The sequence below is a fragment of the Columba livia genome, chromosome 8 (genome assembly GCF_036013475.1).
Source record: "Columba livia isolate bColLiv1 breed racing homer chromosome 8, bColLiv1.pat.W.v2, whole genome shotgun sequence".
Classification (NCBI taxonomy): domain Eukaryota; kingdom Metazoa; phylum Chordata; class Aves; order Columbiformes; family Columbidae; genus Columba; species Columba livia.
The window spans coordinates 26,834,692-26,845,568 of record NC_088609.1 but is presented as its reverse complement, the minus strand read 5'-3'; the positions used below and the strand labels follow the sequence as shown (position 1 = coordinate 26,845,568).

Below are 10,877 nucleotides of genomic sequence, written 5' to 3'. Positions count from 1 at the left end.
TCCTGCGCCCGCCCCGGGGGCTGCGGTGCGGCCCCACACCGCGGGGATTTTTTTCTCTAAGTGTTTATAGACAAAGAAAAACAGACATGAAACTGAAAAGACCTCTGTTTCTCTTTTCTTTTCAACACCTGCATGCCTAAGCTGAGACAAAACACGTTTTCCTTGGTGTGCGAGCATTAGCAAACCCGGGGCAGATGAAGCTTCGACTGTCACCTCCCTTTGCAGCGGCTGAAGCACCACGGGGGCTCTCTTCACCAAAACGGATTCTTCAAACCTGTTGGAAAAAGTTTGTACTGGACTTCTCTCGTCAACAAAGCCCATACGTTTTGTTTTGCACCAGCTAAAATACTGACTAGAGCTGTTTGTTACTTACACTACCAGGAAGCAGGAAGGGGCTTTGGTCATAATATGATTAATTCCTTTATTATGAAGATATTAAACTGGGTCCAGCTGATCTCTCATTATCAATACTATAATCGTTAATTTGAAAGAAACCCTACACACAAAGTATGATGAAAACAACCGCTGAAATGAGCCTACATGGTTCCTGCGACATTTGCAAATCCTTCTTTGAGTCACACTCCTCAGCGGCCAAAAGTTTTGTTTCTCCCTTACTATTAAAAAAATAAATATATTAATTTAAGAATGAAGTCAATATATGCATGGCTGGAAGCAACACTTCCCACATATTTAAGAAGATGAGTGATTGACTCATTTGAAAAAAAGCAAGAATCAGGTTAGCAATACTAGTCACGAACCACAGAAAGTGCAGTTAAGCAACAAGGTGTTAATTTCACATGCATGCTTTCCCTATGCACTGCCTGTGAATGCAGTCCTACAGGCACAGGTGTTTCACATTCAGTCAGTCTTTCCACCAAAGACAAACCTCTCTAACAGGAGAATGAGAACAAGAGCCTCCCGCACACATAGAACCACACATCCAGATACTGGAACAAACTGCTCCTGCAACCTGTACAGTTTAATGATGAGAGAGGCAGACAGGAAAACAGGCAATTATATCAAAGAATTTATTCCAAAAGTTGTGATAAAAATATTTCAATTTTTTAAAAAATGCACATTATAAACATTTGGTAAGAGAATACATTCATTTAAAGTCTCAGGTTAGCAGGCTGACCTGCTCGGGCAGGCGTCCCATGGGCTGCACCGTGGGACAGGCAGCACAGATCGCGCCTTTGATTGAGACCCGCAGGGCTGGCTTTGGCACGAGCTGATGCGCTTTTCCAGTTAAAGCCAAATTTGCTCACTCTCCTCCATCACAAGAAACCAAGAAGGGAGACCCAAACCTAAGCACCGCTCTTTGGTTACAGTGGGCATTCAGGCACATCCGTTTTTAGACATCCCAAGTATGTGCAACTACAGTTCAAGTTCACAAAAGAGAGTGATTTAAGCCTCCCCTTTCCATGTCAGAGAGCAAAATTTTGCTTGCATATTTAGGCACTTAACTTCCAGAGTACCTTCTAAACCAAGAACTTTTGTTGAAAAGCATTTTCATTGTCCTGACAGTCCATGACCTTAGATGTATAAAGAAAAACAAGGATTTTTATACAGACTAAACAGAAATCCATATCTTTATCAAATGTAAACTATTCGTATACTAAGTGGAGAGTGTAGCTGAACATTGCAGTTTATTTTAACCTACTTCCAAACCCACAGTAAATATGAAAAAACAATTAGAGACTATACTGAGGTCCTGCAGACTGCCTGTCTCCACAGAAGGTGAGCACAGTTTAGGCATATTACCTGGGTTTGGGTTTGAATTTGAATGGACTTACATGGCTATAGTGCTGTATGAGAGCCAAAATAATTTAAAGCCTTAAATACAAATCTACCCTTTGATATACTGAAAACATCCCGTCACTTTAGAGTGTAGTACTGCAGAACACAACTGTACACATTTCCAACTAAGAGTTTGTCTTTGCCCAGTAACTTTAAAGTGATCACAGGCCAACATCATAAAGAGTAGATTACAACTCAAGAGCAGAGTGTGAAAGGAACAGAGCACGTTACATTGTGTCAAGAAATGAGAACCTTCCCATGTTGAAATAGTTTAAAATGCATTTGACTCTAGACAATTTGAAATGTAAACCTGTCTATTTGCTTTGAAGAGTTGGTATCTGAAGTGCAACATTTACAAGAGTTCCTCAGGCATGGATACTTTCTTGCTACAGGACTCCTGCCTACGGGGACAAAACATACAAGCTTTGCATCTAATAGCATTATACAATAACATTTTCTTACAGCCCACATGATGCTGTTAGAGCAGTTTACATTCTTTTTCCAGTACTAATGAGAATTTATATTTAAAGTGCATCTTCAGAAATCTCTAACTAATGTACAAGAATAATATGCTAAGACTTGTGGAAGCACATTTGCTGATGCAAATCACTGCAATACTGAGTGCCTTTTGACTTACTTGAAGGACAGAGAACAAAGTTTGGGCACTAAGAGATTTCTTGCAAACATAGCTACAGATTTCGCCAGATTCAAGATTGGTTTTTTTTTGCAAATGGAGCTGCACACACCTACATAGAGGGCAGAACTTATCATAGAGAGAAAGTTAATTTTGTAAATGAGGTTAAACTTTACGGTAAGCAAGCCTGAGCTTTTAGTTCCGAAAGATACTTATCAATACTCAATGCTTTTCTCAACCGTCTTTCCCAATTCACCCATCACAGAAACATTTTAGTTTGTGTAGGAACAAAAAAAAAATGGTTCAATAACTGCGGCTTAAATATCTGCAACTAAATGTGAAATCTTAAATAAATTGGTTTAAAAACCCAAACCTTTGCATGACCTTCTGAAGAAAAGCTCCCCAAAGAACATAAAATCAAAAATGTCCAGAGTCATTCAATTACCAAAAAAAAAAAAGTTAAAACCAGTAAATAGCACAGATCATTTCCCCTGATTTTGCTAGTTAACAGTTTGAAAACATTATTTTATCGTTTATAAGACATAAGTTTCAGTACCACACTGCGTTCACTGCTGTTGAAGAGAACGTGATCTTAAAGGCAAAAAGCAATTGTCACTTGAACTGGTACTTTGCTCCTGCTGCTCTGACTGGAGCTCTGGGGGGAGCGGGGGTGCCCCAGGGTCCCCAGGCCCTGGGAGGGTGGCTGAGAAAACAACACTTTCTGCATTTCCCATCTCCGCAATTGGCAAATTCATGGAATGAAGAGAAACAGCAGACACAAACGCAGCGGTGCTATAATCTTCTTCTGGATGATGTATCTGCGTAGGTTCTTTGTCTTTTGTCTTATCAAAAAAATTAGATTCATTGGAATGTGACCTAGAAAGATTATTCGTTCCTCCATAGAGTGAGGTCATACAGGTGCTGCAGCTTAGACCTAAGACAAAAAACAGAGACTTGATTTAATTACAATGTGGTGCACACTTAAAACTGCGCTCTGATTTAATAACAGTAGGATCGACAACGATCAGTTGTTTGTATTTTTAACAGACTAACCTCCTCATCTCACTTGTGGCATCCCAATATTCAAGACAAATCAAAAAATACACGCAGGTTATTGAGTCTGATGTGTATGGCTTCTCCATATCTCTGTATCAGCTACTATTTGACAAAGATACCGATAATTTAAGCTTGATTTTAGAAAGTGACTTTAGCCCTTTGACCCATCTTTTGATAGCTTTTTCTCACTATGTTCTTCAAGCTTTTAAAAGTTTCAGCTACATGGTTTCACTCCAAAGCAGACGGCATTTGAAGGCTGTTTTACCCAAAGCCAGAGAAAACTTCAGGCTTTTCACCTCTAGGGTTAAATGTACCTCTTCCTTCCTTATTTCTCTTTTGAAGGATGTGGAAGAGGAAGTAAGGTTTTTGGTTTAGAAGGCTTATACTATCTTTATCTGCCTTAAAATATGAGTACATAGAGTCACTTGAAGCTTTGCGTGTCAATAAAACCTCTCTGCCTGTATGAAAGAACACATGCTCACACTTACAACATCTAATTTCAAGTTTTGGCATTGAAAGCATGCAGGGGAACTCCCCTCAGGTTGTATTTGCTTGCTTATCTTCTGTTGAGGTGCAAAGTTTAGCAAAGCCAGAGCATCCTGCCACTGCTGTAGATACCTTCTAGAGAAATGCAAGATGGAAGATAACCACCTATTCTGAGTTCTGAATTAGAACCTCATTGAAAGCAAGACAGAAACGTGAAGGCAGATATATCCATCATAACAACACATGGTAGGGTTTTTTGCAATTCGTTACTTTTCATGTGTTCAGATAGTAAAACCACAAAGCCAGGATACATGCACTAGGATCTTAAACTCAAACCGGTGATACATGCAAGAATGTTGTCTCGAACACTAGAGGAAGCAAAACAAACACACAAACACGATTTAAAACATTCTTGGAGTTGAATTTTGCAGACCCTCAAAATAAAACTTATGTCTTACAAAAATATTATTATAAACTTCTCACCTTTGAGAGCTTCAAGTTTTTCATTTTTGACTTTCAGCACTACGTCAGTTATCTTTTCTAACAGGAAGTTTTGTGTTCTTTCTCGTCTGATAGATTCAACCAAAGCATCTAGTCCCTTTGGGTTTTCTGCTAAGTAGTCCAATAACTTCCCAGTTCTTTTTCTACTGGAAGATCGAGAAGAAATTTCTTCTGTGTCCTCTCTCGTGAGTATTTTCTTTGAACGTAGGTAATCAAAGTGTCTCTCAGCTATAATTTTGTCACAGAGATAAGGACGCATCCTTTCCAAAGCCTGAAAAACAAAACAAACTAATATTAGCCAATCTTTCCATTTATTTAGAAGCCTTATATCAATTTAGGTGGCTCTGGAATACATCTCATGTGTCCAACTGCAACAAGCCCACGCCTGAATGTTTATGAATGTAGTGGGCAATAGAGATTCCTTCAGTTCTTATGGAAATCTCATCCTACCACCAGACAGGTCAATCAACAAACTCTGAAACATAAGAGTCAGTCAATGTTTCAACAGTAGAAGAATAAAGTGAGTTGTTATTCAATAGAAAGACTATTGTGTTTTGACTAACATCTTCCTGTAATGAGTCCTTCACCGTACGAAGTGTATCAGTTCTGAATTCCCCTCCACACTGTCCTCACAGGTTAACAGTTCATGAGGGACAGAAAGAGTAAACACATTAGAACACAAGCTTTAAATATACTTTGCTCTACATCAATGATTTTATTCGGCTCACTTCCCAACTCTCAAATGTAAGACTCCAACCTTTATAATTCCTCCTCAAGACAAGTTTACCCAGACCAAGTTATCCCTGCAGGTTCAGTTTCTGAGGTGTGCTGACACATCACATACCTAGAACCTCTGGTAACACAATGCTATCAAAGACACTTGAAAAATTTCGAAACAGGTGAGTTTACATCAAATCATCGCTTTGCCTCAGGAAGCCACAACATTTAAAATATGAGAAATAAAAGCTGTGAAGTCAGATTTAATGGACTGTATTTTGATGATAAAACTAATGTCATTTATTTCTACATACTAGGTTTCCATCAAGTCCTCCAATTACTATGGGAGACCCTATAAGATTAAGGGCTGAAGTGCCTCAAATGCACTTCTGTGAGATGCAGTCATGAACTCAGACACTAACACACACTGACATACATATTACACATATAGCCTGACTTAAGTAGCTCTTATCTTTTGTTTGGTGTAACTACCAGATGCTAACTATTACAGTATTACCCTGTAAGTTCCACAGAAGCAAGTAACAACTTGAAAAACATACCTCATAAAGCTATGACAAAGCATTTAAAGAAAATTATATATGCATATGGCTAGTAAGAAACCAAAACCAAGGTCCAAATATTCTTTACTATACTTTAAAGGAACATAAAACCCCAAATGAGTCAAACATCAGACACTGTAAATTACAGAAGCATGGATGGTCAGTAAATAATTGATAAACTGTGACTTTTTAATAGTTTGTTATATTAACCGACCACTTGTTGAGGTTGGTTTGCACATTGCTTGCTTCCCAGTCTAGCAGAGATAAATAATTCCAGACTGAATCAAGATGACGAGTTCTCTAAGATTCCAGACATCAGTGAGGGGAGAGGGAAAAAAGGTAAAAAATCAGGAAACTATAGAACAAAAGGCCTAAAAAAAATAAATAAATCAGTAATTATTAGAAAGAGTGATGCTCTACAATACAGAGTCTTCTTGACACCAAGAGAAGCACACACATTTGCAGCTGACCCTTGGATACCACCTCAGCTACCCCGCACTCGGGCTGTTTCCCAGCACTTTCTGCGGGACACACGGCCACCCAGGAACCCAAACCTCGCTACTCCGGCCTTGAAACGCGACACGGGAGCGGAACACTCGGAAAATAATAAAATTGAACTTTCAGGTGAATACCGGACCCCAGGGTTCAAGTTTTTGCGAATCGTTATCAGCCTCTTAGCGGGAATGCCCGCTGGGGGCCTGGGCCGCGGGGGCCGCTCCCGGGGAGCCCTGGGCAGGACGCCCCGCGGCCCAGCCCGGCCGTGCTACACGTGACCCGCCCGCCCCCGCGGGCGCCCTGCGAGAAGGCGGTGGGGAATTCCGGCCCGGCCCGGCCCGGCCCGGCGGCCCCTGGCGGCCCTCCCGCCTCCGCGCCGGCCTCCCCACCTCAGGCGCCCGCGCTGACGGGGCTTCCGCTTCCCCGCCCGGGCCCTAACCCCACCCCACCGCTCCGCGCCACGGGCACGCCGGCCTCTCGGCCCGACCCACCACTTACATCCTTCTTCACCTCGGCCATCTCGTCCTCCGTCAGCAGCCGCCCCGCAGCCCCCGAGCCCGGGCCCTCCATAGCGGAAACCGCTCCACCGGCACCGCCGCCGCTGGGGAGAACCGCCCACGGCAGCGCTTCCGGCCCGGGCCCCGCCCACGGGAGCTCGGTTCCACCCCTCGCCCGCCCGGTCACCAAAGGAAACTCAAGGCAGGCACTCCGCCCCCACGGTAGCCCCGCCCACCCGCGCATGGCCCCGCCCAGTGGCGCTGGACGCGGCGGGCCGTCACTCCCCGCGGGCGGCCGGTGGTGCCGCGGGGATCGGGTTCCGCGGGTCTGGGCGGGGCGCGGAGGCACCGGCTGCCCGCCCGCCGGCGGGGGCGGTTTCAGCCCTGCCCCTCCAGGTCTGTCACCAGGCGGTACCGACGGTCCGTGTCCGCAGCCCACGGTTGCCTCCCGCGGGTGTTCTGACACCGCTAGAGCCCGTGTCCGGCAGCGGGTGGGTGCGGGCACCGCTGGCCGGTCGTTCCCGGGTCAGCAGCGTCCGGCGGAGGCCGTGCCGGACGGCGGCGTTTTACCGGGCGGTGCTGCGCTGTACCGCGGCTTTAGGACGCAGGACTGGTGACAGGAGGTTCCCGCGGGTTCGAGGGACCGACAGTGGCCGAGCCCCGGTGCTGTGCGGGCTGTCCGGGGCTGAGGACAAGCCGGGCTGTGCGCCGCGGAACCGGCAGCAGCTCCAGTCCTACCCCTCCGAAGGCCGGGCAGCCCCTGCTCTCGGGCTCTGCACCGGAAGGGGCCGCTGTTCCGCTGGAGATGCTGCTGCCGCCGGTCCCGGTCCCGGTCCCGGTCCCGGTCCCGCCCCGGGGCCGCCCAGCGCGGCCCGCGCCCGAGCCCGCTAATCTTGGAGATAAAGGGCACAAGACAAAGCTTAATTAATTAGTATGTTTTCAGCCGCCAATGGTAAAACTCAGGTTACTGCTGCAGTCTTCAACACTTCACTTCCAGCAGTGAAACACGAAAGCGTATAGAACAGGGGCGTCCAACTAATTTTCACCGAGGGCCACATCAGCCTCGCTGTTGCCTTCCAAGGGCCGAATGTAATTTGTATAGAAGTAGAAGCAATCCATACCGGGGTTTGCTTTCAGTAAGGCAAAACTACCAGTTTCACAAACATTTTGAGAAGTCCTTTTGTTTGATATGCCTTATTAATGCAGTTGTGCTTCAGATATTAACTGCAACAGTACCTGTTTGACAGGACTGGCATTCCCAGCTTCTCCACAAACGCACTGGATAGCAGAGGTCCTGCCCAGAAAAATTAAAAAATAAAGGACTAGTCACTGTTCTTGCCTGGTGACAAGGCTGATTTCTGTAGAGCTGGGTGTTAAAATCACAGCCAGTCCCCAAACTGGTTGCCAGAAAACACCCAACCATCTCTGCTGCCTGCCACTGCGCTGGAGGACACTTCTGCCCAGCAAAAACTCCTTCAGCCTCACCCTTTCCACCCAGCCCTGCTGACCTGATCACTGGTAATTTGGTAGCACACCTTTGCTCACAACCCAAATCCTTCTGTGGTGTTATTTGCATACCAAGACACCTTTGTTTACTGCAGTTCATTTGAATTTCTTAAAGCTTCCTGTGTGTCTCTGGATAAAACATATGAAATACAAGTATTTATCTCCCATTTTCATGCTCTAGGGCTTTAGGGCAGACTGTTTTTTTCAGGTCCAAGTGCCTATGTTGAGCCTCCCTAATCTGTGCTAGGTGCCCAAATACTCAGAAAGGTTTCAGATCCTCTGATGCTTCCAGTGAGCTGATTGTGGCACTTTTGAGACAGAGTCGGGCGCCTTCCCAGCCCCTGACTCCCATCCTTGTTCACTAAACCAAATGCCTTCCAGCTCCTCCTCTTCAAGGTGAATTACATTGTAGACTTCACTGGCTCTGTACAACACTGCTGATAAAAACAGCTATCGTGCATTCTGAATTGAAGGTATTTCTTAATAATCTTGCTCAGCGAGAGGTGCAGTTCAAAGCCACACGATGTCTGGAGGGTTAGGCTTCTGGATTCCTGAGCCATGTATGAGACAAACTGAAATGAATTAACTTCAGCAATCAGGAAAAGAGCACGTGGTTAGGGAATACAAGAATAGAATATGTTTTAGCAGACTTAATGCTGATAAACCCTAACGGGATTTAATGGTCCAGGCAGCTGGAAGAAGACTACACTCAGCATGAAATTCATTTCAGGAGGTTAGCATCCGTTCACTACTAAGTGAGCCTCAATGAGGAGTGAGTTAGAGAGAATTTCTTTCAAGGGAGCTGGGAAGATTTTGGACACTGCATTGGTTTTATGAGTATGTACATATGTAATGTCAATCTAGAATAAATTTCTCAGCCAAAGAAGTTTTAGAAACTGCTTACGACTGTTCAAATCTTCCACTAGATTGGTCCTAGAAAATGTAACGCTGTCAGAATTTGTCAGGAGAGGTCGGTTGGCTTTTCAGAGCTGTGACTGGCTCCAGGATTTCTCCCCCCTCTCCAGGCAGCCTGTACTCACCACAGAGCAGAGGCCTCTACCTGGCAGCGTCACACGCACCCATCCCATTTTGGTTCTGGTCCTTTTGCAAGGGTCTGGGTCCTGTCCCAGGACAACCCTTTTGGGAGCTGGCAGGACCCCGCCAGCCCCTGTGAGAGCAGCAGAGCTCTACACCAACACTGCCCCAGGGAGGAGAAGGAAAACTGCCAGGCAGAGAGAAGGGAAAGAGTTTGGTCCAGTTACAGATTCAGGTTGAGGGCCTTACCCAAATGGAGTGGACACCTGGAGCTACCAATGGCAAGTTTTCAACTACAAACTCACAGCAATAAATCTACACCTCGTAAATTTGGGGGATTAGTTTGTTGAGAATACCAGAATGCCTGGAGCTTATGATGCACAAGACTGTGACTGATGCTTTTTCAGCATGATGCACTTAGAGTGGAGAGTGAATTCATACACCCAAGTGCAGACGCCTATACTTGCTGAAGTATAATAATATTCTACAGCAAATGTTACAAAGAGCACTTCTTTTTAAATTACTATTATCCTTTTACTGTTGATATTCTATAAGGAACTTCTTAATGTGGCAAGTGGGAGTGACTTGTATAGCTTTTGTTATTTTTTAATTGTTGCCATTTAGAAACAAATTCAAGCAATTTGGTACCAAGTCTTTCCTATGGGCATGGATACACAAAGATGCATGTAAATACAACAGTTAAAAGTATTAATTGCACCAAGCTAGATGTATCCACATTAGACATAGCACTGCTTAAAATATAGTATTAAAAAAAAATATGCTTTTAACTAGCATAGTTAAATTAGTACAAAGGCTGTATTTAGACCAGCTCAAATGAAATCTTTCCTTGTTCCTGCTTCTCCAGCAGGAAGAGTATTGTATTAAGGTTTGTTTAAAGTCCTGTTACTAGCAAAGCTGTGCAGTTTGGTAGTCGTGTAATACTTTTGGTACAGTATGGTCAATTTATGTTGGGTTCCTTAAAAAAAAAGCAGCAATATTGAGGCCTTGAACAACTGGAACCTGGATGCCGCAAGGTGGCACTGACAGCCCATGAGCACTGGGACACACGTCCATAAAGCCTCGAGTAACTGGATGGTCTCCTGAGATCGTTAATCCAAATATCATAACCTAATGATATTAGAGCACAACAGTACAAGCAGAGATTAGCTCCACCTGTGCTATTTGTAGCACACAACAAGTAGTATTTAGATATAAAATCTGTGACCATCTGTCATGTTACCACCAAGCAATCTCTGAAATGCAGTCACCTCTCCTGACACCCACGGGGAGAAAAAACACAAGAGCTACGTGAATAATTTAACCATCAAAGCCATGTCACCAAACATCTGTAGTTGCACCTTTTATAACTGTCAGTAAATACAGGAGCTACACAGACAATATTATGCTACAGCAACATCCGTTTAGTTATCTTGGACAACAACAGAATTTAGTCACAACCATTGTAGCCAGAACACATAGGCAATATCCCTCCTCCATACATTATTATTAAGCATAGAGTCTAAAATAATTATTTGTTTTTAAAGAGTCAAGAGTTCTTCCAACAGGCTTAAAGGTTCTAGTACTAGTGTCTAT

At 44.3% G+C, this 10,877-nt stretch overlaps 1 protein-coding gene across 1 annotated transcript; it reads right to left on the bottom strand.

The window, feature by feature from the left end:
- Positions 1–1,014: 1,014 nt before the first annotated feature.
- BCL10 (BCL10 immune signaling adaptor) lies at positions 1,015–6,831 on the bottom strand. The gene is made up of 3 exons (XM_065072653.1): positions 6,745–6,831; positions 4,457–4,745; positions 1,015–3,365 (listed from the first exon to the last, which is right to left on the bottom strand). Exons 1-3 carry the CDS (start codon positions 6,814–6,816, stop codon positions 2,998–3,000), a joined length of 729 nt encoding a protein of 242 aa, XP_064928725.1. The 5' UTR covers positions 6,817–6,831; the 3' UTR covers positions 1,015–2,997.
- Between the last annotated feature and the right edge of the window lie 4,046 nt (positions 6,832–10,877).

Coding starts and splice junctions, on each gene's coding strand:
- BCL10 (XM_065072653.1), bottom strand. CDS start 6,816: ATGGAGGGCCCGGGCTCGGGGGCTGCGGGGCGGCTGCTGACGGAGGAC. Junction 4,746..6,744: donor TGGCCGAGGTGAAGAAGGAT/GTAAGTGGTGGG, acceptor TTTGTTTTTCAG/GCTTTGGAAAGGATGCGTCC. Junction 3,366..4,456: donor AAAACTTGAAGCTCTCAAAG/GTGAGAAGTTTA, acceptor TTTTTGTCTTAG/GTCTAAGCTGCAGCACCTGT.